Below are 25909 nucleotides of genomic sequence, written 5' to 3'. Positions count from 1 at the left end.
ACCACAACTACCAGATATTGAATGCCGGGAGGTTTATGAACAATGCTAACGGCCATGTTGTCCGATTTCGCTATGATATTTTGAATTCTGGTAACCTTGCACTGATGCCCTTCTAAAATTTGTTATGTTCAAAACCCCCAAAATTCTGAATTGTTTATAATTTTTTATTGACAGTGGTAAATCTGACAATATTGCTGTTAGCTTAATTGAATTTTGTCGATCCAGCTTTAGCAGTTTTGGGGTTATTTAGGCGTTCCGTTACTTTTTGCTGTTGCCGTAGCTCGATGATTAACAAAAACAAAAAATTGACAAAATTACGACGTGTGACGTTTAAGTAGTAAATCTGACAACACTGCTGTTGCATTTTTGAATTCTGCATGTTCAAAAACCCTCAGGTACTTTTTACTAACCCGGTATATTCGGAAACTTAGTGGTCACAAAGACAAAAAAATTGATGGACCTCAGTCATGTTTTCGTGAGGGCGCATGCGCCAAATTCTTTCTATGCAGACATCTCCACACATTTAACTCGTTGTTTCCTGAACATTTGACTAGATCTGGGCATAGACTGAGAAAATGCTGCTGTCAAAATGCCGCACCGAAACTGAAAACTGTCGAGTTGACTTACAGGTTCAGAACGAGTTTTCATTTGACCGCGTGTGCGCATACTCAATGGCCATTTTTAACATTTCTTTCATGGTCGCTCGTGTTATCAGCAGGGCATTTATATTTCTAGAACTATGTGCGTTTTGACAAAAACATGTTTTACTTAAAATACAAACAAATCGAAAAAAAGCATTAAATGGTGTATGATATCGGGCTCGTCCACTGGAAACCACATTAAGAAATGGCCGTACTTGAATATGTCTACTCCCATACACAACCCTAATTATTAATGAATAAAAAAAGATAATGTTAAGTAAACGGATGAAGCTGTCCAAAAGTAGAAATATCAGATACGCGGAAATTTGGCATCGTAAAAAGGTAAGACAAAGATAGAAATAAATAAGAACTAAACAGATGTTCACGGAATTATATATTATGACATGACAATTGTTTCGACAACACCGTATCGTTATCAAATGTAATATTTACAAACTACCTGCTACTATATATACCGAAAAATGACCGTAAAACCTTAATTAATGTTGTTGTGAGAATTTAAGTTCAATAAAGGAGAGGTATTTAAATCTAATTGGCTTCCAATACATTTAATTTTCTACTTTTTGTGACGGTATGTAAAATATCAAAATTGTCGGCATAATTAGAATCTAGACTATTGCTTTTAAAAGCTCTTTTATGTTCGTTAATGCGTTTCTTGAAGGATCTACCTGTTTGTCCAATACAAATTTTAGGACAAGATCCGCATTTCAACCTGTAGACATCTGATTTTTAAGATTTTGGACATTACGTTTTATTGTTTTTTAAAAATTTTCTTATTGTGTTATTAGTCCTGAAATTAATTTTTAAACCACATTTTGACAAATGTTTTGAAACTTTTTCACTAGGTTGTTTCATGTATGTAATTCTTTTAAATTGTTCGTATTCTGTATTAGGTTTCGGATAAATAGAGTTTACTGTTGTCTGTATTTGTTTTTTATTTATAATTTTATCGATAATGGACGGATTGTAGCCGTTGTTCAGTGCAATTTGTTTAATGATATTAAGTTCTTTGTTGTAATTTTCTGTTGAGGGTGGCGTATTACGAAGTCGCTGTATAAAAGAGTTAAATGCAGAGTTATCCTGTTCAATCTCGATAGTGAATTTTATACGATTATGTAATGAGTTAATGTAATTTAAAAAATAATTCAATTGTCTGTCCGTTCCAACAAAGCAAGCAAAGACATCATCCACGTGCTTTTTACAAAACTTCTGGATTCCTCCTGCGTCGGTTCTTGCTTAGTCGAAATTGCTGACGTTTCGCCAATCATCCTGTTGGCTTCTTCAGAGCTTGACTGAAACAGTTTCCTGAGGATGTCGTGGACGGAAAGGGTCTGAAGTGCTGAGGTGCACGGAAGGATGGGATGTGAACCGGAAATTCTGGTGACAATCAAAAAACGAAAACTTGAATACATTTGTGGCCCGAGATATGGCTTGCTACAATTAATTATTCAGGGAAATATCCGAGAAAAAAGAAGTGTGGGAAGGCGAAAAATATCCTGGCTGAGAAATCTGAGGGATTGGTTCGGATGTAGCAGCACCGAGCTGTTTAGAGCGGCTGTCAACAGGGTCCGCATTGCCATGATGGTTTCCAACCTTCGATAGAAGATGGAATTTTAAGAAGAAGCCTGTGGAAGTTTCTTTGAAAAAAAAAGTCATCCACGTATCTATACCACCATAGAAAACTTTTGCTTAAAGGATGTTCTAGTATGATATTTTCCAAATTATCCATAAAAATCTCGGCTAACAAAGGACTAAGTGGGTTTCCCATTATCAAACCTTCCTTAGAGATGTAAATCTGTCCATTAAATTCAAAATAATTTTGGTCTAAAGATACTATTAAGCAATCTAATAAATTTTGTTTCACTAATGGGTTAACCTGTTTCCGAGTTAGGGTCAAATCTACTAAATATATCCATAGGTGGAATACTGGGAAATAAGTTTTGTGCATCAAAAGACAATAGTGTTGCGTTAGAAGGGATTTTGATATCTTTAATTTTGCTGATTAATTCAAAAGAATTTTTTATTGCAAATATTGGTTAGTTTAGTTAGTTAGTGTGGAGTTAGTAATTACTTCCTTGACTTGTCTTTGATGTAACTCGGTAGGATCATGTTTGATACATTGAAAAAGTTCTGGTTTATGAAAATTGTTGGTTTTTAAAATATATTCTGGGAGATCGATAGCTATGACTGTCTTCCCTTTATCTGCACGTGTAAATATTATGTTATTTTCAGAAGCTTTGTTTTTGATAGTTTTAACTAGTGACATTTGAGAAATTTCTTTGTGTTTGTTGTTATCTATTAATTGAGAGTTTATTATATTCGCTAATACATGTTTGTTTAAATTACAATAGTTAATGTCCTTAATTGCTAATTTACAATCGATCCCTAAACAGTCTAATTCTTTATTAACGTACGAGTGATGTAAGTTAAAGTTGAAACCTTTTTCCAGAAATTCAACTTCCTTTTTAGAAAATGTTGTGTCTATTAAGTTTACAAACCTGTTGTAAAATTGTTGGTCGGTATACTTTGTAATAACTGGCTCGTTGTTAGATATTTTTGTATTAGAAATTATTTTGTCTAACTTTACTTTTTGTCTAAGAAACATTTTGTGAATGATAGATGAAACGTCTGTTCGAACTCTATAATCAAATGTGCCAAATTCTAGGGGATTAAGTCTATGAGACAATTCAGAATACATAAACAACGGGACACAAACAACATTACATAAATGTTGTTTGTGTCCCGTTTTCTGTACTCGTGTCCTCGTTCTTCCTTCATCCATTTCGTCTGGCCTTGTATCTTGGCTTTCCTTGCAGCGGGACTTCTGTTGTTGGTAATTTTATGAACTTGGGAAAAACCTTATTTTGCAGATGTTTGTTAAAAAACCAAATGTTTTGGGAACATATTCGGCAACGTTGAAGCAATTTGAAGTACCAAATAGCCAGGAAACCATTCAATCCAGTACTTTGGGACGAGACTTGGATATTTAGTAAAGGACCACCTAGAAAATGCTGGCAAGACGATTCTCTACAAACAGTTCGGAAAAATACAGTGAATGAATGAATGAATGAATACAGAGATAAAAGTGTTAGTTTTGTACCCACGGAAACTGTAATTTCCTCAATACTAATATGCTTTGCGGAAAAATAACTTAATTTATTTTATTTTAAAAGTTCGTCCAGTCAACGGCTGTTGCCCAGTCTTAGTGAATCTTCATTAATATTAATAGACAATTTAGCATGGACAAGACAATTTAATACGATAGAGACGGTTTGATCAGATTGTGATGCCAAAATACTTCTGGTGGAGTATTCATAACACTTTGTTTCAGGTTTCACGCAAAAAATGGAAAAACTATTGTAGACACGCAGATCGCCGGATAACTGAGACTTGGAAAAGCGAAAAGTTGATCTATACATCTGACATTCTCTCAGTGGTTGTTATCAATATGCATGAATCAGACTCAGGGGAAGATATTTTTTCCGACGATGACTAGTTTTTGTTCCCCTTCTGTGCTCTTTGTGTAATGGGTTTTCGTCGTTTTTCTTATTGAAATATTGGAAGTTTTTCAAAAATAAACCTAATCTAATCGATATTCGTTTTCTCCCATATATAAATGCGCCACTGAACTAAGTTGCCATAACTGTATTATAATAAAATAGTAATATGTGATTTTTGCAAATGAAATATAATTTTAATGTAGCTTTTATGATTTCGTATTCGAACGTACTTACTTTAAACTCATTAATTAATTAAAATCGGTACGCATCTAAAAATGGTAGCATTATAGCTCAGACATACGGACATGAGTGCATAACTGCTTTGACTAGAGTTTAGCACGGCCTAGAAAAAGCTCTTTTAAATAACTCTAAATTTATTAAAATGCGGTAAACCTTTTAGGAGATACGGACATTCATCTAAGAGAACACCTTCCATCACTTCCTTTGCAGAGATAGGCTAGAGCAAACAGCATATTAAAACCAAAATATGACAGGTAGAAATAAGTGATCATATTGTTTAAACCACTTCATCGATGAAATATTTCAAAAAGAAATTAAAATTCTTAAAATCTAAACAAAATATTTCTTAATTTTGGAATTGAAATTTTACAATTCCTCATATTGTAATTAAAAAAATCTGCAGCGGACGGTGGGTTATCTTTAGCAAGAAAAATCAGTGCAGTTGCATAAAATAAACAGATTCATGGCAGAGGCCTAATTCACTGTTGACCTAGCTCGCAATACTGAATGCTAATGTCAATCAATGTCATTTTTAAAAATGAAAAAATTTTCGTAAAAAAAATCACTTCAATCATGGCAAAAGCGCTGCTACTGAGACACTCGGAAGAACAGACATTTGCAGCAAGAGGATATCGTCTAGTAAAAAAACTGGGAGAAGGCAAGGAAGGGCGAAAAGGACATAACTAAAATTATTAGTAAATTGTGTTACTAAAAATAAAATAATTTAACGCGGTCATTTATAATACCTACTTGTTAGAATTGTTTTTTAAGGTTCCTGTGCGTACGTCTATTTAGCAGAGTTCGCCTCAGGTCAAGACGACAAACAGAAGTTGCTCGCGTGCAAAGTGGTAGACGTATCGAAAGCGCCAAAAGATTTCGTGAAAAAGTTTTTGCCGAGGGAATTGGACATTTTAATTCGAATCAATCATCCCCATATCATACACATCCACAGCATTTTTCAGAGAAAAACCAAATACTTCATCTTTATGAGACATGCTGAGAACGGTGATTTGTTGGAATACATTCTGAAAAAGGTTTGTTCCGAGAAAATTCAATTAAAAAAATATTTTTTTTAAGACTTTATCCAGAGATTATATTTTTTGTTTCGTTGTTATTGCGGGGTATGGTCTGTTCATAGATACAAGAAAGTGACCAATTGCTTTTGAACGGATTATCCAAGGGTGGTCATTAATATACAATGCAACAAGATTATTACCTTAATTAATAATTAATTTAATTAATAATTACCTTAATTCATAATAATAATCATCTTGTTCCGTTCAAAAGCAATTGGTCACTTACTTATATCTTTTAAAACATCCTAGCTAGATTTGTTTTTGGGGTACAGGATGGAACAGCGAATTTAGCCATTACAGTCACTCTTAAATACCGTCATGAGATTTTTTTTTATAAAATATACCATTTTTATGATACGAGCTAAAATTATGTATTTTTAAAATGGAGACCCTGTGCATTTTTTAAAATTTGATTTATTGAGAATTTTTTTGATATTTTTTGCATAATTTGCAAACTCTCTGTTTTTAGGCATTTGCGAGCGGTTTGCTGCTTGTAACGAAAGTAAAATATTTCCCTAAGAATTGTAAGATATTACTTTTTTTTAACTAACTTCATATATTGAACAGAAATTATGTTTTTAACAAAAACGTGCAAGGAGCTTTTTCTTCAATATAACTTTTTTTTAATTTAAAAGATCCAATTTCTTTACCGATCGTCTTTTTTAAATGTCTGGAGGCAGCTTGGTCTTTTTCTTCCTTTGCCCCCCAACTCGTACCCTTACAAACAGTGTCGAAATACCTAATTGAGATTTTTGTAACATTTTAACTTTTCATTTTTAATTATCATTTCAGTATGTGCTGTTTTTATAGTACCTCAATTTGGCATAAGAAAACATTCATAAAAACATAACCCTACAATTTACAGGGTCCGGTGTCAGAATCCCAAGCCAGAGTCTGGATCAGACAACTTGCCTTAGCCGTGCAATATCTGCACAGCATGGATATCGCACACAGAGATCTTAAATGTGAAAATTGCCTGATATCTGCTAATTTTAACTTAAAACTGACAGATTTTGGCTTCGCCAAATTCATAACAGACTCGCAAGGAAGACCAAAATTAAGCAACACGTATTGCGGCTCTCTGTCATATGCCGCGCCGGAGGTTTTGAGAGGAATACCCTATCAACCCAAGATTGCAGATATGTGGTTCGTAGATACTTTAAAAACCCGAATATTAACAAGATATGAAGAGCATGCGTTTAAAATTTACGTCTTATTGTCTCCTATTGTCTCGGCGGTTATTATAGTATATATACCTATACAGGCCAATAACACAAGTAATATTGTTACGAACATATAGCTATTAGAAATATATGGGCCTTCCCCAAGCTGATAATACGGGACCTTATGAAGAAACTATGAAAAAAAATCAGAAGGTTCATTCAACATGCGCATGCCCGATATTTAAAATTTCGTTTTTAACAATCAATAACTTTGTATACGGCATTATTATCTCAAAATATGCCTACATCTCGTTAAATGTTCTAGGACAAAGAGTTAAGTGTGTGGAAATCGCTGTTTAGTAAGAAAATGGCGCCAAGTGCAGGTCAGTGGGTGAAATGTAGAGGCATGCGCGGAAAATCAATACATTCTTTACGAAAGTATCAATGCCGTTTTTACCATAGTAGGGCCACTATATTAACTAATAGCTATATTGTTACGAACATAAAAAACCCGTCGGATAAATATTCAGTTTGCGCATGCGCAAGTCGTTTTAAACGTTGCGTCGCTTTCAATAATTCAAAAATGGCCGCCGACAATTCGTCAGATGGTTTGCGTTTTGTGTGATGTGATCGATTTTAAATTTAATAGGAAACTACTAAAATTTTAGGACGGCAATTAATAGCTCGATTGATTTACTGTTTTATAGGGGCAAAACGTTTATTAACCAAAATTTTTTCGTAGTCATGACTTCGAGTCTTCCATTTTCAATTTAAATGTAAGCTAGTATACAGAGGAAAAACTACCAGGAACTTTAGCAACCATTTTAAAAAGCCGCTTTTTTTGATTTGAAGATTTCAAGAAAAAATTCGCCGAAACGTCCAAAAAAATTGTTTTCACTCAAAATTTGCTGTTTATATGTAGGTCCGTTGGAGTTATAATTTATGTAGCTATCAACAAAGCTATGCCTTTTGACGACAGCGACGTCAAAAGGTTACACGAGCAACAAATGAATCGAAAGTGGAAATTTAGATCAAAAGTTGCAGACTCTCTATCTGACCAGGTAAGCGACAAAAATTTAGTAGTAAATTTAGTTACCTGCGCATAAAAAAAAAAGATATCCAGTTATTAGAGTAATTCAAATCAAATTTTTCTTGGTTCAGGTTAAATTACTAATTCGTTACTTACTGGAGCCTGACACAAAAAAGAGATTACAGATTGACAACGTAATAAAAAGTGATTGGTTCGCAATGGATCATAGATTTAAAACACTCAATAACATTGAAGAAGCGGCCCTTGCACAGGCGATTGCACAAAGAAAAAATTTTATTGAAGGTCTCTATGATTTATTTGTTGTTTAATTATTCAAATCCCTTCAATTGTCTGTAATATTTCGCAGGACTTGCTAAAAAAAAGGATAGAAAAAGTACTATGGTAACAGAGGAGGTAAAAGTGCTGAAGCCAACAACTCATGTTGATACTAAAATCACAAGCCAGGTTATTGAAAGCATGCTGACGGTACCCAAAATGAAAGAAGCTGTTGTTTAATAAGCACAGGAATAAATGTATTTCTTTATTAATTACAGAGATAATTTATTTTATTTATTTATTTCCACATTCTACATGTAAAAGTTAAAGTAACATTAGCTACCCATATCTGTTTTGAAATTTTCCAGGGCCTCATCAAATTTGCTTAATGTTATATCACAAATATTCATTAAATCTTCAAGACCCCTCTTTAATGTATTAACAGCTTTTCCTTGACGCATTTGAATCCTAAAGTGCATTTTATTTTCAGCTGGGTGGGGGACTGTATAACCACAAAACTGAACTTCTGGACTAAAAAAGGTACAAAAAAATACATCACACTTAAATAACCACAAAACTGAACTTCTGGACTAAAAAAGGTACAAAAAAATGCATCACACTTCAAGGAATCCAAAAAATGAAGAAATATAAAATGTTGGAGTGCACCTAATTGTGAAACAGTTGTGATTCTGAAATGCATTAGTAATAGCTTTCTCCAGTGTTCTATGCACATAAAAGCTTTATGAAAATAATTTAAAAGCGAGTTTATTGCGACTTACTAGCTAGAAATCACACATCTTAATGCATTGCCCAATGTGTGACCCTCTCCCTGGAAGACAAAAGTTTTTGATGACTCATTAGAAGCCTCGTTCCCTGCTAACTAAAGTATAAAAAACTAAGTAATAAATAAATTTAGTTCAAATATAAAACTTGCCTCTGCCACTGGCATCTTATTTGTTTAAACTTAATCGTAAGCTTTGGTTAGTTTGTTTGCTTATTATGGATCGTCTTTCGTGAGAGGACTCCACAAATATACTTAAACTTTGGTTATGAGCATGAATAACTTCTTATTTTTGCGCCACGTGGGCACATCTACGAGGCACAGCCTGGACAGCAGAGACACATTAATTTTGACATTGAATAAATGAATCGAATTCAATAAATTGGTGCCTCAAGGACTGAAGGGAGAGGTTTTATAAGTTTGAATGATTTTATATTAATGGACTCGTCTGGTCTGTGCTGCATATTTGCAGTTTTTATAAGTTTATAACGTCTGATCTCTGCGGCATATGTTATTGATAGAAAATGTATTACTGTATTAATGGGTTTGTTGGAGTTTAAGTTTGTAACGATTTTTTATTAAGGGACTCGTCTAGTCTCTGCTGCATATAATGTTATTGATAGAAAATGTGTTACTGTATTAATTGTCTAACAAAATCTTACCAAAATTGGTTGCATTTCTTTGTTTGGTCATATTTTTTATTAAGAAGTCAACTGTTCTGTTTAGGTTTACAGAATTTTTCATTATGAGTTACAGAAGGAAAAGCAATTTAAATGAAATAACGTTGGAGTATTCTCCCAATATCCACAAAGAAAATGATAACACATTTATTAGTTTTTCTATAATAATAACTACAAAAATAAGTTTCAAGTTTCTTGTTTCTTCCCGAATGGATTCATTTTATGGATCCATGATGCTGCTAAGCTAGATTCACTGAAATAAGTAAAAATAAATGAATCAATCATATTACTAGCATGAAATTTGAATATACATTATTCACATAAAAAAAAATTGTTTATACCTTGGCGGTGAACTATGTTCAGATTGATTTGTTTTTTCTGCTCTTAACTTTTGCAATAACTCAACACGATAAATTTGTTTAAGTGGTATTGCCTTTTCTTCTTCCATCTGTTTTTCTAGCTTTTTGCAGGCCTGGGTCAAAGAGTAACCGTACCAATCAATTTCCTCTGCTGTATACTAAAATTTTGTAATTAATGAGTAAATAAACGTTAACTTTGTTTGATTGACTTACAGCTTTCAAATATTGTTCATATTTCTTTAATACTTCATTTTGAATTTCTGGTTTTTCTTTATAGGCTGGACAACCTGCTTGTAGAGCTTTTAGAATATGTCGTTTCAGTCCTAATGGCAAAAGTGATCTTAAATCACATGCTGGCGTCTTGAAACAAATTAAATTTATTAGTAAGTAAAAAAATAAAATAAACTATATATTAAATATATAATAAATATAAATATTACCTTTAACAAATAATGATCAAAACCATAGTTCGCATTTATTAGATTTATTGCCCTTTCAGTGACAACTACAGAAAAATATTTGTTTAAAACTTCACTGTATACCACAGAACGTCTTAGAGTTGGAACCCAAAAGTGAGGCACTCTTCTGGCCTGTTCTTTGGTTTTTCTAAAGCCTTGTATGATTCCTTCACCACCCCAGATATGATGATCATGTTCTTTTGGAAAAATGAGAGGAATTGGTCTGTTTTCAATGGGTGATCTGCAAAATGATATAAGAAATTTTTTAGTTGTTTCCACTTCGGGTATAACAACTTTGCTATCAACCAGAAATTGTTAAGAGGAAATAATTATGATTCTTTATAAAAATTATGTGAGTAAATTGGAGTGCATACACTTCTCCAGTTATTTCATCACGTTTATATTTTCCTAATTCTGGAACATAATGCACGGCAGCTGGTTCTGTTAATCTCCATTCTTTATAAAATTTCTTATATGCATCGGGAAGTAATGCTGCTACGCCTTCGCGGAAAACCCCATGTTTTTGAAAAACACCTAACGTCTTTATTGAGGATTTTGCAATCTGCTAAAACACGTTTTATAATTTATTTTTCGTCTATTTGCGTTGCACAGTAACACACATTAGAAGCCATGGGTTTAGGATAAAATTACTTTCGTTTCCTTAAATACTACGAAAAGATGAATCCAACCTAAAATTTCTGATTCTTCTTTAGCTCTGTAAGTATAGTTGTCGGGATCATTCGACTAAGAAAAACTTAATTACAAACTAATTCCTCCTAACGGTTTGTTGACGATTAATTAGCACAAAATAGATGGCTCTAATGTCCTGGTTTGTCCTCAAGGATGCGCTAAACTTGCAAGACCGACTTCAAATCGTTTGTGTTTGTTTTTATAAGCTCAAATGCGAACGATTTATTTACGAGTTAATCATTAAACTGGCCGAATGGACCCTGATGATAACTAGAGTTGACCGAATGATTCTGGCGAGCTTCACCAATAAAATAGGATTCTAGTGAAATAGGTTAAAATAAAATAAAAAAGCAAAATTGTAAATTATTAGCTTTTAAAAAAATGAAAGATTCAAAATTGCTGCTTAAACAAGCTAGGGAAGCTATTATCAACAAAGACTTCCAAACTGTGATGAAATTGTCCAAATCGGTCCTTCGCGAAGACAAAGGCAATTATATGGCTTTGGTATATTTTGGAATAGCCCTTAAAGAAATTGGACCACTAGACCAAGCGCCAAAAGCATTTCGGAAAGCTATCGAGTTAGATCCAATAAATTTGTTAGCTTGGCAGGGATTAGTGAGTTATTATGAAAAACTTGAAAGTGAAGAAAAGTACAATGAACTGAGAAAATGTTACATTTCACTTTTAAATCTAGAAACTAACGAAAGCAAACTTGTTGATTATTCTCAAAAGCTGATAAATGACAAGGGTGCAAAGGAAAATATGTTACTCTTGTGCACTACTTTATATGATGTCGGCAAAAAATGTACAGGCAGTAATAAGATTTTGATTTTACAAATATTACAAGAACTTTTGTGTGAAATAAAAAACTCTGGTTCAGTTGAGCTGCATGACATTTATGAAGACTGTCTTTTGGAATCTGTGAAATTCAAGTGTATTAGTGTTAAATTTTATAGTAAGTATTTAACTGTGTTATATGAGCAGAACAAACCCCATTTGATTCATGAAGTTGAAAAAATGTATCAAATATTTCCAACAGATATTAGGTCATTAAGGTGGATTTGTAAAATATTTAATGAGCTTTTTGTAATTGAAGATGGGATGTATAAAACTTATGAAAGTGTAATTGATAAATGCTCTGACCAATTGTTAGAAAATGATTCTAGAAACTCTGTCGGTTTGTTTACAAAATCTATCAGGTTCTTTCAAAGCAATAATACAATCAAAGCAAAGGAAACCATTGTGATTGTAACAACTCAACAACCAGATATGACATTTGCTTGGATTTTTTGCACTGATCTATATCTAAAGTTAAATTTGATAAGTGAGGCTTGGATCAGCTGGCAAAATGCCAACAGATTGTGCAGTGTAATTAATTACTCAAATTTAAATCATAAAAGCAAATTAACGTATCAGAAAATTGAGCTGCTCTCAAGGTCTCCTAAGGAAGAGGATAGCCTTGATGCTTTGGATTTGTATAACCAAAATTGTAATACAAATAGCTTTTTAAAAAAGTCTTTGGTGACCATTATAAAGATAAAAATTAACTTGAACAAATATTCTGAAGCTAGGTTATTGATTTCCAAATTAAAGAATGAAAATGAGCAATGGGCAAATTTGTTAACAATAAAGCTCTTAGTAAAGGAAGGGAAATATGAGGAGGCTCTAAATGTTTGTGAAAAACAGGATTACAATTTTGTGGAATGGTGGATTGAAAAAGGATTATTGTATTCCCATTTCCAATATGATACCAAATGTCTGGAATCATTCTTAAGAGCTGTGAAATGTGATCAAGAAAACTATTTGTGTTTTTTACACTTGGGGATGTGCTATAAAAAAGTGAATAATTTGGACAAAGCTAGGAAGTGCTTAGAAAGATCATTTAGACTTAATCCACAATCTTCCGCAGTGGGTATAACACTCAGTCAGGTATATCGTGCATTAAAAAAATATGAAGACAATTTAAATTTATTGCAAAATGTAACTCAGCATCATATAAATCAGGACAACAAGTGGGCATGGCTTCAACTTGGTTTGACATATCTAGAACAAGGTAACACAGAAAAGGCTATCGACAATTTAAGATTTGTGGTGAGAATTGATTTTGAAAATGCTCACTGTTGGGAATCTCTAGCAGATGCTTATGTTGCAAGAGGAGCATACACATCTGCTTTAAAATGTTATCAAAAATCATTGGAATTATCCAATGCTGGTCTTTATGCCAGATATCAAGTTGCTACAATTAAGAGTATACTGGGAGAATATTTGGAAGCAAAGAAGGAATTTGAAAGTGTGTTGGTGCATAATGCCGACTATGTGCCTGCACTGAAAGGCTTATCAGAAACAAACTTTTCCATTGCAAAACAGTGTTATGCTGATCAGAGAATAGGAACTGCACGTGATTATGGTCAAGCAGCCGCAAATGATGTGGTTGTGGCCATTAAAAAAACAGGTGATCTATCTTGTTTGTGGAAGTTGTTAGCGGACTGTTGTCTGTTTGTAGCAGAATTACCTGAAAAGTATTCTTGCTTGCACTTATCTAGCAAACTACTGGACATTAACAACGTTGAAGAAGAAACGATTTTAGATAAAGAAGAGCTGTTTGAGTGTGCTGCCAAATTTTACTGCAACGCTATTAGTTTTACCAAAGGTGATGTGAATTTGTGGTATGATCTTGGAATTTGCTATGTGATGCATTCAAAAGTTACTAGTGACACCCGGAAAGAAAAACTCTTAAATTTTGCTTTACATGTTGCTCAGCATTGCACAAGCTTAAAGCCCACTAGTTGGCAAAACTGGAATCTTTTGGGGACCATAATTATGCTTGGAAATTCTTCTAATTTCGCATTAGCTCAGCATGCTTTTATTAAAGCGGTGACAGCAGATCATAATAGTTATGTCGCCTGGACTAATTTGGGTGTACTTTATTTAATACTAAATGAAATTAAATTAGCCAATAAGGCATTTGGCGAAGGTCAAAGATGTAATCCCAACTATGTGAATAGTTGGATTGGACAAGCCCTAATAGCTGAAACACTTGGCAACAGAGAAGCTGTTGACTTATTTCGACATAGTATTCAACTTGGACAACATCAACAAGGGGGCTTGGGTTATGGAAACTGGATCTGTCAGATACTATTAACAGATGACCCTAAAACTGTTGAATCGTCAGTATATAATATGAATGGATTATCTGTTGCTTGTGATGGCCTTAACTGGTATTTAGAAAAAAATCCAGAAAATGGTTGTGCATGGAATATTTTTGGAATAATAAATGAAAGGCTTGGATTAAACAAGACTGCCAAAGAGGCTTTCAGGAAAGCCTACCGACTCGCAGAAAAAGAGCACAGGGATAAGGCAAAAACAAATTATGGACGAATGTTATATCGTGAAGGTTGTTACCCTCAGGCTATTGCAATTTTTGAGGATATTGAAGTGGCCACTTTTAGTAGTGGAAGTGGTTTAGCGTTGGCTTTTCTTGGAAATAAAAATTATAAAGAATCTTATATTACATATGAGCAGGCCTTGCATTGGTTAACAGAGGAACAAACGTATCAGTCTGATTTGTTGGTAGCTTTGGGGTCAATAGCATATAAATTTCAAGGGCCGGAAGCAGCAAAAACACTATTATTTCAAAGCATTCAGTTAAAACCACCCTCAATGTGGAGTTTATATTCAACTTTTTCGGTCGGATTACTTCATAATGACTTGAAATTGGCCGAATTGGTGATGAATGAATTCAAAAGATTGGAATTCTTCTGGACAAACTCCCAAAAGGAATATAGCGACTTTATCAAACATTACTCATTTCTAATAACGCAATTTTATGTAATTAAAAAAATGCAAAAGGTTGCGATTGTTGAATTAAGCAAGTTAGTACACCGTCATCCCAATGAGGCATCGCCGTGGCTCACTTTGTGTCAGTTATTGATTTCACACCAAAATAACCAAAAACATGTAAGTGTCGTTATAGATTGCGCAAATGCGGTTTTGAAATTAAGTCGGACAAAAACTGATGTGTCACAAGTGCTTTGTTTGGCAACTATAGCGGCTATTATTGTAAAAGATTTAAAAATGGCTAGAATATACGCTCAAAAAGCAGTTCATCTTTACCCTCATATACCAGAAGATTGGGCAGTAGTTCTGATAACTTTATCAAAAACTCCGGAGCAGTTCTTGCCCCTTAGTAGAAATATAAGTAGACACTTTGAATCAGTCGAATGTAATAAAAATTTACTTAACTGGTTTAAAACATGCAGAAATCTACTTGAATAGTAAATAAACTCACTCAATTTAGTTTATAGCAAATCAAATCCAATAAGCTGCTTGTTCGGTACATTTGGCACCACTGTATGGTGTAGATTATTTAATAGTGGCAACCATTTTTGTGTGCTATATTGATCTTAATCTAAAATATTTGTCTAATTTACAACTCACCTTTTTGGTCTATGTAGAAATACACTTGAAATTTTATATTAATACAATTAATGTTTTGCATCGGATTGTGCTATTTTTTTTTATATAAATTTGTGTTTTGCAAAATTTGTCTTAAAATGATTGAAATATAGTCTGTCTAAAAGTGTAATTTTAATTAGGTCCATAATATACTTACCCATACTAAGAGCAGAGCCGCAGATTTGAGAGAACTCGAAACGAAATTGCAGGCTTCCTGTGGTAAAATGCCGCATCCAAAAGTTATGGACGATCTGTCATCTCTCATAGTTGCTTCGCATAAGCATAAGCAGGACCTCTGTATCTCTAGCTATATGAATAATAAATAGGGGAATCCCAGGCTTTAAGAAACCAAGGACGATTACGATTACTCCTATCTTACGTCATGGTATTGTGCTTAGTTTATGAAGGTTAGATTAGCCTTTTGGCTTAAGGTCGGTTCTCATATCGCTCACTGGGTACAATACTGGTACGTATCAATTTTTTTAGTTAATATAAATATTTTTTGTTTTAAAAAGAGAATAATACAAATCAATATGTAATTATAAAGGCATATAACTATAAATTTTGTAATAAGTAGAAGAGTTGATATGAGTAATCTTAATATTTCAGTTTTTATTTTCGTAAATCACTGATTTTCTCGAAACTAGTATTTCGTGGATTTGCCAGTTTCGCACCAAATGAGTGATATAATCATCATGTTTTACTACGTGAGTAGATATAATACCTGCGTTCAACAGCAATTTCGGCCGTTTTTACACGTAAATTCCCATAAGAAAATTTAAGGTTCATTGTAGTTGAAATTGGTCCCGGTCAAGGTCATTCGATCCATACCCTCTTAGCACCAACTAACCGTCTCCCTCAACCCCAACCCCCTCCCGCAACCCCTCTCAAACCCTCCCACAACCGTCACCCCCCACCACCCCCCCAACCCTCACACCCCCATTTCACAACCCTCTCACAACCACTCAACAGATGTGTTAGTCAGGTGACTCACCTTTTTTTCGCGTCTACCGAGGATCGAACCCGGGATCCGTCGCTTGTCGACCGCAGACTTTAACGCCGAGCTAACGAGCATATTAAAACCAATGTGTAATTATGTGTTTGATCTCGAGAATGATGACTCATCTTATTCCTGCCGAAGATCGAACCCGAAATTCGTCCGTCGTTGAACGGTCACTTTAATGCCGAGCTAATTATGTACCGCCGGTTCCGTCTCGTTGCTGCTAGATGTCGTGCGTGCGCGCTCTTGACAGTATTCCTATCAGCGGCTGCGTCACCCCGGCAGGTGACGGAGACGCTAGGACGGGATGACGCGGTGATCGGGAGTATAGGATCGACGGTAAACAAGTCGAGTGAGTTATACATAGTGCCTTAATAATCAGGTACACCCGGTGTGTTCAAGTTTAATTAAAGAAAACTATATACAATAACAAATATTTATCCAGAAGGGTCTTCTTCTTCTTCTTTTGCGTCCACTTTGTCGTCCATAAACGATGTTCCTGCTGATGACGTTCTTGTTCCCGTTCTTTCAAGAAATCTATATAGGAAATACACTCCTCACCGTCTCCCTCTGTCGACCACCCACCCTGCTGGATGCGCCAACATAATGTGTGTGAAAGTTGCACACACATACCAACATTCACATTTCTACTTCTTGTCATTTAAAAGACATTAAAAACACTATATACTTCAATTTAATTTGATTATTTTTACAAGTAAAAACGCGGATTATTGTCAAACGGAGAAATCGTGTTTTTTCTAGAACAAACAAGAAACAAAATATGTATATGTCGCGTTGCCTATAAAACAGATTTTTTAAACAAAACTTTTAGTAAGTGACGTAAGTAAAGTCACATTTCTATTCCCTGTCATTTAAAGGATATTTAAAAAACACTATATATTTCAATTTAATTCGATTATTATGCAACGTAAAAAGTGGATTATTATATTGTAAAAACAGGTAGGAACTGACCAAAAAAGTGATCATTGTTTTTTTTTGTTATTCAAAAATCACTGAGAAAATTAACGAAAACTGAAACCCACAAAAACAAAACAAAAAAAAAGACTCGCACTGTATTAGGGTAAATTAAAATCATAAAACTTATCAGTTGTAGAGTCATAGGGAAATAGATACCGCACTTGACATTGCACTGAATATAGTCTACAATACACATTAAATATATTTATTCACATGTTCTCCCGTCCATGGTTAAATTAAAAATTAAAAATTGACTTAAAAATCGAAAGGCACACAAACGCATATTTGAATAAACACGCTGAACGTATGTTGTCACCAGAGAGCCATGCAGGTGGGAGTCTCAAGGTCCACGTGCTCAGACGGGAACGACTTGACGCACAACCGCCTCGGACGTGCAGTCTCCCGCATGCAATTTTAAAGCGTGTCGACTTTCACTTGACGTAATTTGGCAAAAAAAATTAACACCCAACAAAATTACTGATAGCACACGCAAATATATTTTGCGCCTTAAAAGCAAAGGCGATCCATCCGCCCACTAGGATATCACCGCACCGTAGTCTCTTATCTGCGGTTGCGAGGCATTGACATCGCAAATTGGTTCGAGATAAAGTTGAATATATTGAAAAATTGAATCCAATAGCACATTTAATCTTTAAATAAATGTCTTCTAGATTGATAAACACTTTTTCAAACTAGGCATTTTGCAAATCGGTCGTCTGTTTGCTGTTAACGGTAGACACGTACTATAGGTACTGGTTAGTTGCAAAATTAAAAACCAAATTTACAGGAGTCAAACTGTTTATTGACAGTGGAAAATATAATAAAAGTAGTTGGAGGTAATAAGCGAAAAATATTAAGGACTTCCGGTCATTTTTATTCTAAATATGCCCAAAATATAATGAAAAAGATCAAAATATTTAATGCATTTTTAAAATAAAAATTTAACGAGGCTGCCAGACGCGAACTGAGCCCTTAAGCGCACCTCATTCGATTTTTTTAGGAAAAAAACGAAATTTCAAAGCAAAACCGAAAACACATTTATAATCAAGCGGAGACAGTTTCTTCTTCCATAATCGAATAGTGACCCCACGGTAACGTTTCTACTGACGACTTTGATATGCGACGTTTATCATCGCAAGGACTTAACCCGATCTTCTTTTGGGATACTGTGTGCAACTCCAGTTTGCTCGCTCTTATTAAATTCTGCGATATGTTTTTTTCAGCGAAATTTTGCAAACAATCGACGAAATCTTCAAAAGTTATCTTAGTTTTGATGAAGGATTTTTTAACTCCTTTGATCCTCTTCGTTACACCCAAGTTTTTAAATTCACGTTCAAATGCTTCTCGATCTGTTTCTGCAGCCATCAATTCTTGTTTTGCGGACTCCTCTTCCTCCGGTGTCTTGTATAGCTTTGTGGCGTACATTTTAGCTCTAAGTCCGATAAAATGAGACATAATTCGTCCATTGTTCTCATCCTTCATCATACCCAGAACCTTTTTATTGACTGTGGGTATACCGTACGGATTATCCTCCGCATAGTCCGATGTATCAAAATACCGGAAACAATCCTTTTTTAAAATCTCGTACGGGTCTATGGATAATATCTCGTAAACAAGAGAATCCGTGTCGGTATATAAAACTCGGGAATTGGAAAATCTTTCTTGAATGTAGTTGTAGTGAAAGTCATAAATTGTTGTCTTGGCTATCTCCATAATTGACATCCCAACGTAGATAGGTTTGTTAAAATATATTTCAGATTTTTTTAATTCAATAAGAACGAGATTTTTACTAATTATAGTTGCACTTTTAAATTCGGGTCGGGCAATCAGAGCTTCCGCACCGTAGCGACCTTGCCAGTTTTTCACAAGCTTAACTTTGGAATGGTTCCGTATGTTTTCCATTGTTTTTCCAAACACAGCATTGATCATCAATTTAAACAAGTTCTTTTCAAACTCGTTTTTGGCAGCCTGACGTAGTGCAATGTTTAGGTCGATATAGGCTTTTAACCAAGGCGACTGGCTGAACGAGACGGCTCGATGTACCTTTCTTAACTTAGCTCCCAGTTGTAGCGCCTGTTTCAGATTACGATAGTGAATGACATACTCCTGTTTGTCGTATAAGGTGGTCAGTAATTTTTGATTTTCGGATCCTGGAGGGCAGCGATGTTCGGGACATGGAGGTAAATCTGCAAATTTGTCGTGCAACTCCTTGGGTATTTCCAAATCGACCTCCAAGATGTAGCCGACGTCCGACTCGTTGGATATATTTAAAATGTCAAGATTTTCGATTTGCTGTTCATCCAACCAATTAAAACCTCCGTACGGTAGGTATTGAGACATTGCCCACCCGTATTGGTTATTGACGTCGAAATACATCAAGTATTTATCAACTTTGGAGGGATCGTAGCTGTGCATATATTTGTTGTTGGCTTCCGCATATCGTTTGGAGCACTGACTAAGGCCTCCTCGCATTCCTTTCTCGATAAACAAAATCATGTCGACGTCAGTGAGTAGATCGAGTTTTTGCTTCAATTTATACAACATACAGCTCCACGCGTATCCCGGCAGTGTGTACGCATGTGCAGGATCAAGTCCATAGGTCTTATGTGACGTTTCTCGAAACCTCTCAAAAACGTCTGCCAAGAGCAGGATGTCCGTCTTCATATAAAGTTCAGAATAATCCTGCAAATTTCGACATCCAAATTTCTCCCAGACTTCCTGAGCACGTTTGTAATCTTTTTTGGTCAACGGTTTGTCATCCAATATGTTATAAAATGCCGAAATAGGAGGCAAAACAGTTTCTTTCAACGTATTCCATCCATTCATATAATCGTAGGGGAAAACGCCTTTTTGTTTCAATATATTGGCTTGCTCCTCCGACAATTCACTAAATTCGAGCTCCAGTATTGGATATTCCGTTAAATTAGCCGCCAGCTTATCCAGGCCACTCGACATAAATCGAAAACTGTCGATGAATCGGAATTTCACCAGGTTGTCATTTAGGTGCCACGTAAAGGAAATATACTTTTCCTTGTTTACAGGTAGCAAGTCGATCGACCCATCACATTTGGCTAGAGCTTTTATTATTATATTTCCGTCATACGACGAAAGATTATGAAATACTACGGGAACGGTGTGACCATCCCTAAATTGGAGATTACAATTTTCGTGTGCGGGTCCCCTGTATTTCCCAGTCAGGTGACAATGGTCTCGAACTTTTTTGTCGTCTTTTTCAAACACCTTCTCGCATATGTGACACAATTTAGACTTGTAAAATTCCATTTTTTGTCCAGCTGTTAGTTCATCCATTGATATATCACACAAGAATACCGTCTCAATGTTCTCAGCTAATTGTTCCATCTCATTGCAGAACCATTCCGCACAATCCTCTCCCGTGTACGACCGATAATATGAAAGGGAGTCGTCATATGAACATTTAAAATAATAGCCCAGAGAGTACGGAACATGGCGCTGATACTTCTCGGTGTCGGATGCTGATTTATCACATTCGGGAACCAAAAAACATTCCGTGTCGGCATAAACAATAAAAGGAACCTTCTCTTTGTACTTAAAGTCCTTGAATTGAACAAAATTCTTGCCTTCTTCGGGAACCCTCGGAATTTCCAAATTTTTGTTTCTCTTCTCACAATCATTGGCGTGCTTCGCTAGCTTGTCCTCGGAATGAAAATAATGCAAGCAACGCTCACAAAAATATTTTCTATAATGATCTTTCGAAAGTTGGGATGATAAAAGCCGAGACATACTTTTGATCCATACATAATGGTACGTAACGGACGTAAAATCGAAGGGGTCTTTTTCGGTAAAATAATGACTTTGTATCTGTAGTAGGTTAACGTGTTTGACCTTTTTATCTTTGGTCAGATAAGCAGGAACAACTTGAAACATATTTGATGATTTTTTCAGCAGCCTATAAACATTCACTGAAACATTATTTTGACCTTCGAATCTTGGAATTTGCCGCAATGTCATTGGAAACTGGACACCTTTAAGATTTAAAACAGACTGGAGAGGGGGGTAAGACGAAATCCTTTTAGCGAATTCTGATGGAGCAGGAAACAGAGCAGAAACCACGGCCCAGGCAAAGCACATTTCATCAGAATTTTGCACGTTAATACAAGCGTGTTTTCTTGCTATCGACTCCGGTAACTTCAGGTAACTTCCGGCGTGAAGTGGATTAAACTTGTTGATATTGACCATTAAATTTAGGATTTTCTTCAACGCCCATCCGGAATCTCGTTCTTGGAACTCCTCTAATTGGGTTTTAATTGGTAATACAACATTTCTGTCAAACCATCGTTGTAAATTAGTATCTTTATAGATTGCTGCGTTCGAAGTTGTAAAATATTTAATTTCCGTCTGGATTTGATCAGCCTTTTGAATTTGAAATTCTCCCCCGAAGACAGCGTTTATCTTAACGGACTGGTCCGTTTTCAGCGCGTTGTTGACACGTCGTCGAAATAGTGCGAAACAGTCTTGGAGGAAACTCTGCACGTCCTTATGTTGAAGGTTAGTTATGACGCCAGTCCTGATGCGCGATTCAAATGTTGAATTAACATCATCCCAGTGAACGCGATCTCTCGCAGTTACGGGTTTACTTCCGGAACCTCTCTTCAGCATTCCTTTAAATTGACTCCGAAACGATTTAACTTGAACCATTTGAGCTACCAGACGTTGTTTTTCTCCCACCGTTTTCGTAGTCCGCATTTCCTTTTGGATTCTTCTTATCGCTTGAGTACATTCTTTCATACCCTGAGCGACATCATCATTTTTAGGAGAAGCCAGTAAAAGAGCCAACAAAGCTCTAATGGCTCCAATAAGCGCTTCGACCACAGACATTTTTTTCACTGTGCCACACACGTACTACAACTCTAAAAGCTAGAGCACAACTGAAAATCCCAATTTGAGTGTCCTGTAAGGTAAACTTTGGACGGACGTAGCACTGAACGCTATTGTGTGGTCCGGGCCTTTGATAGAAGATTTTTTGTGAACTGTTGAGTAGTAACACGGATTCTTTAAAATAAATCGGCCCAACGACACTTGCATAAATTTATTTACGCCAAATCGTTTATTTAAAGTATCACAAAATTTAATTTTGACAAACTAAACAAAAGTAAAAGTTTCGTTGACATCAAACGTTAATATAGCAGCATCCTATAAAGAAACCACAATAATTTTTATAGATCATTATTGCTAAACTCAAAATGGTAAATGAATCTTGTTTTTTTACATCAGAATCCTTAATACCCAAAATAAGTCAAAACTTAAGATCAAAAGGTCAAATTAAAATTTGTAGAATATAATTTAACGTTCATAATTCCAACGAAATGTTGTATTCTAAATTTAGTGACTGGGTCAGAATGGTGATGCTTTATTTAATGTGAAATCGCATATCGGATAATTCTACGCATAAGAAAGTCCTCGATATTTTGAAAATATTTAATATTCTCAGTATTCATACCTGGGTTATTTTTTATTTAATCGTTGTGAAAGTATGAAACCATAATGAAACTGTAGGTACTTACCACTTGCTATAATAACACCAGACTTACAGTAGAAAAACGGAGATTGAAATTACTTGCGACTTGATACACACGTCCAATAACAACAGTGGCAATACGAAGACTCTGATAACGCATCCATGCCTGTCCGCGCACGGAAAATTTCTTCATGGTGGGGACGCACGTGCACGCCTTAACACATCGCGTTGGCCGTAACGAGATTGAGGTGCGACTTGCATTCTAGATGATATCGACATGGCGGCAATGAGAATTGGATCCAAGAACAGCAAAAGAAAAAACAAACATGAATATGATATTACAGGATAAGAACGAAAATGTTTACAGTTTTTTGAAATATTTCGGTTATTCATTTCCAAAAATAGTCGGTTTCTTAGTTAACAAATTAAGAGCGGAATGAATGTGGGCTTGTATGGAATGGGCAGCTACTTAGTCGAAAAAATTCTTACCCACAGAAACCATAGTGACCGCCGTCTGACGTACGAGTAAACACGCCTGTTTTCCGAAAAATAAAATGGATTTCATTTGAATATAAGCAGTTAAAAATATAATTCGCATCAATTCGTCAAGACTACTGAACCAACAAAAATACGAAAAATATATCGAAAGCTGATTGCGTGGCAGTTTATATTCAATTTTTGTTGACGGGACTTTTCGTTGACCACATCTTGTAGATTGCAAGAGCCACGCACCCAACTGTAAATTAGCAAATAACTTACAAACAATTCCTGTTCATAAAAAGAAAACATTCATATATTTAGTAATTAATATGTCAACCCGTTCAAGAAATATAAATCGGCATACTAATAGATGTTTCTCAATATGGAGTCATTGTTAGGCATAACATAAAATGTAAACGAATGAGTTCAATGGATCCAGTGACTCCGCTCGATGGTCTCGGCATTTTTATTTTATGAAAATGATGATATGTACATATAATGTAACCAAAAGAGATCTATATTTACTAATTAAGAGTTCCACCGCACATAACCTCAAACTTTACAATCGCCCGCTTGCGTACGTAACGTACGTACGTCACGGACGACGCCCATTTAAAACACGTACATGACAACGTACTGCATCATAGGCGCCGTTGAAATAAAAATACGTACGTCATAGACGACGCTGATTTTAAAATACAAGCACCTTTTAAATCTGTGGTCGACACAGTGGGCGGGCGACTTTTCTTTTTTTTTGAGAGTACTAAGGCCACGGCAACAGGAATATCGAGGTTGCCGACCAAATAGACTGAGAAGGTAGAACAAGGAGAGGGGAGCCTATTGGATCAAAAAAAGAAAGTATATTAAGGTTCAAGTTTATTCCATTATCCGCCCGTCCCTGTCACCTCGACACCGCGCCCCACAACGCGCCATCTGGTGGGGGAGAGGGGTCGCACACACATTACCGCCGCGTTAGATACCCCCCCTCACTCCCCCTCCCAGCCAGAGGGCGCGTTGCGGTGACGCGAAGTCGAGGTGACAGGGAGGAAGCGATGATGTTACCCAGCCGTCGAGTTTCGAAGTGCAAAACACGGCGTGATTTTTTTGTTATTCGACCGCATGTCCCAATGCTTTGTTTAAACGAGCCCAAGGAAACGGATTACTCATCGCGTTGATAATTTAATTTTTAACGCCGCTGCCGCACACCGACGACGCGGCGATCTCACCCGCTGTCACATTTGCGGTGGGCGATGATGTCACCCAGCCAGTTCAACGCGCCTCGTCGACTGAGTCATCGCGTGTCCCAACGCTTTGTTTAAAACGAGACGAAGGCGTGACTCATCGCGCTGCAATTTATATTCTTTCACATTTTACTGCTGACGCTAACAAAGGACGGACGATGCGCTCTCCCCAGACCAATGCTTCGTTGCCGGGCTACTCGTCCGCGGAGAATTTTTTTTTAATTCGGCACCGCCGGCTAACAAAGGACGGACGACGAGCTCCTCCTCCTCCACCACCGCTCAGTACGATCCAGACCACGGACGACGACGGACGGTGAGCCATTTTTAGGTTAGATCGGCGGGGCGGCCCGTGGTGGCAGGGGGCCGCCAACCACCTCCTCTCGCAGGCGAGATGGGGAGGCGATTCGCCTCCTCCCATAAACAAAGGAGTTGGAGACGACATAACCTCACTTTTGGAATCTCGCGGGAAACCCACGCAGGCGAATTGCCTCCCCATCTCGCCTGCGAGAGGAGGTGGTTGGCGGCCCCCTGCCACCACGGGCCGCCCCGCCGATCTAACCTAAAAATGGCTCACCGTCCGTCGTCGTCCGTGGTCTGGATCGTACTGAGCGGTGGTGGAGGAGGAGGAGCTCGTCGTCCGTCCTTTGTTAGCCGGCGGTGCCGAATTAAAAAAAAATTCTCCGCGGACGAGTAGCCCGGCAACGAAGCATTGGTCTGGGGAGAGCGCATCGTCCGTCCTTTGTTAGCGTCAGCAGTAAAATGTGAAAGAATATAAATTGCAGCGCGATGAGTCACGCCTTCGTCTCGTTTTAAACAAAGCGTTGGGACACGCGATGACTCAGTCGACGAGGCGCGTTGAACTGGCTGGGTGACATCATCGCCCACCGCAAATGTGACAGCGGGTGAGATCGCCGCGTCGTCGGTGTGCGGCAGCGGCGTTAAAAATTAAATTATCAACGCGATGAGTAATCCGTTTCCTTGGGCTCGTTTAAACAAAGCATTGGGACATGCGGTCGAATAACAAAATCACGCCGTGTTTTGCACTTCGAAACTCGACGGCTGGGTAACATCATCGCTTCCTCCCTGTCACCTCGACTTCGCGTCACCGCAACGCGCCCTCTGGCTGGGAGGGGGAGTGAGGGGGGGTATCTAACGCGGCGGTAATGTGTGTGCGACCCCTCTCCCCCACCAGATGGCGCGTTGTGGGGCGCGGTGTCGAGGTGACAGGGACGGGCGGATAATGGAATAAACTTGAACCTTAATATACTTTCTTTTTTTGATCCAATAGGCTCCCCTCTCCTTGTTCTACCTTCTCAGTCTATTTGGTCGGCAACCTCGATATT

The 25909-nt window shown here is 36.6% G+C and overlaps 5 protein-coding genes across 6 annotated transcripts in view; 3 read left to right on the top strand and 2 right to left on the bottom strand.

Moving 5' to 3' along the window:
• LOC132704631 (synaptotagmin-12-like) overlaps window positions 1-9388 on the bottom strand; it is a 32388-nt gene extending 23000 nt beyond the window's left edge. Inside the window, exon 1 of the mRNA XM_060674756.1 lies at window positions 8727-9388. The gene's annotated coding sequence lies outside the window, so the exon portion shown is untranslated. The remainder of the gene's footprint in view (window positions 1-8726) is intronic.
• Window positions 4976-8720, top strand: LOC132705145 (testis-specific serine/threonine-protein kinase 1-like). Its single transcript, XM_060675580.1, has 8 exons — window positions 4976-5060; window positions 5174-5436; window positions 6344-6624; window positions 7564-7702; window positions 7803-7974; window positions 8039-8204; window positions 8438-8513; window positions 8573-8720. Exons 1-6 carry the CDS (start codon window positions 4976-4978, stop codon window positions 8185-8187), a joined length of 1089 nt encoding a protein of 362 aa, XP_060531563.1. The 3' UTR covers window positions 8188-8204; window positions 8438-8513; window positions 8573-8720.
• A 151-nt stretch (window positions 9389-9539) lies between the features above and the next one.
• Window positions 9540-10977, bottom strand: LOC132704633 (large ribosomal subunit protein bL28m). Of its 2 annotated transcripts, none has more exons than XM_060674761.1 (6): window positions 10846-10977; window positions 10600-10787; window positions 10208-10466; window positions 9981-10127; window positions 9750-9925; window positions 9540-9661 (listed from the first exon to the last, which is right to left on the bottom strand). In XM_060674761.1, the coding sequence occupies exons 1-6, from the start codon at window positions 10855-10857 to the stop codon at window positions 9595-9597; spliced, it is 849 nt and encodes a 282-aa protein (XP_060530744.1). In that variant the 5' UTR covers window positions 10858-10977; the 3' UTR covers window positions 9540-9594. The 2 variants fall into 2 exon arrangements, with proteins under 2 accessions (XP_060530744.1, XP_060530743.1); XM_060674760.1 differs by having other exon boundaries at window positions 10600-10790; window positions 10846-10954.
• Window positions 10978-11083: 106 nt separating this feature from the next.
• The window catches only part of LOC132704630 (RAC serine/threonine-protein kinase), a 36469-nt gene continuing 21643 nt past the window's right edge, over window positions 11084-25909 (top strand). The window contains exon 1 of the mRNA XM_060674753.1: window positions 11084-11870. Within this exon, the coding sequence (XP_060530736.1) occupies window positions 11297-11870 (574 nt within the window). The 5' untranslated portion in view covers window positions 11084-11296. The remainder of the gene's footprint in view (window positions 11871-25909) is intronic.
• Window positions 11881-15515, top strand: LOC132704629 (tetratricopeptide repeat protein 37). The gene has a single exon (XM_060674751.1). The coding sequence runs from the start codon at window positions 11933-11935 to the stop codon at window positions 15188-15190; it is 3258 nt and encodes a 1085-aa protein (XP_060530734.1). The 5' UTR covers window positions 11881-11932; the 3' UTR covers window positions 15191-15515.

This window comes from Cylas formicarius, unplaced genomic scaffold (assembly GCF_029955315.1).
Source record: "Cylas formicarius isolate icCylForm1 unplaced genomic scaffold, icCylForm1.1 PGA_scaffold_7__23_contigs__length_41026272, whole genome shotgun sequence".
Taxonomy (NCBI): domain Eukaryota; kingdom Metazoa; phylum Arthropoda; class Insecta; order Coleoptera; family Brentidae; genus Cylas; species Cylas formicarius.
This window is presented reverse-complemented; position numbering and strand designations above follow the sequence as displayed.

What these genes read in the sequence shown, in the direction of transcription:
- LOC132705145 (XM_060675580.1), top strand. Translation starts at nt 4,976, where the DNA reads ATGGCAAAAGCGCTGCTACTGAGACACTCGGAAGAACAGACATTTGCA. An exon ending in CAGACTCTCTATCTGACCAG is followed by an intron (nt 7,703 to 7,802) that starts GTAAGCGACAAA and finishes TTCTTGGTTCAG; the next exon opens with GTTAAATTACTAATTCGTTA. An exon ending in AAGAAAAAATTTTATTGAAG is followed by an intron (nt 7,975 to 8,038) that starts GTCTCTATGATT and finishes AATATTTCGCAG; the next exon opens with GACTTGCTAAAAAAAAGGAT.
- LOC132704633 (XM_060674760.1), bottom strand. An exon ending in ATGAACAATATTTGAAAGCT is followed by an intron (nt 9,926 to 9,980) that starts GTAAGTCAATCA and finishes ACAAAATTTTAG; the next exon opens with TATACAGCAGAGGAAATTGA. An exon ending in GAACATAGTTCACCGCCAAG is followed by an intron (nt 9,662 to 9,749) that starts GTATAAACAATT and finishes TACTTATTTCAG; the next exon opens with TGAATCTAGCTTAGCAGCAT.
- LOC132704629 (XM_060674751.1), top strand. Translation starts at nt 11,933, where the DNA reads ATGTATCAAATATTTCCAACAGATATTAGGTCATTAAGGTGGATTTGT.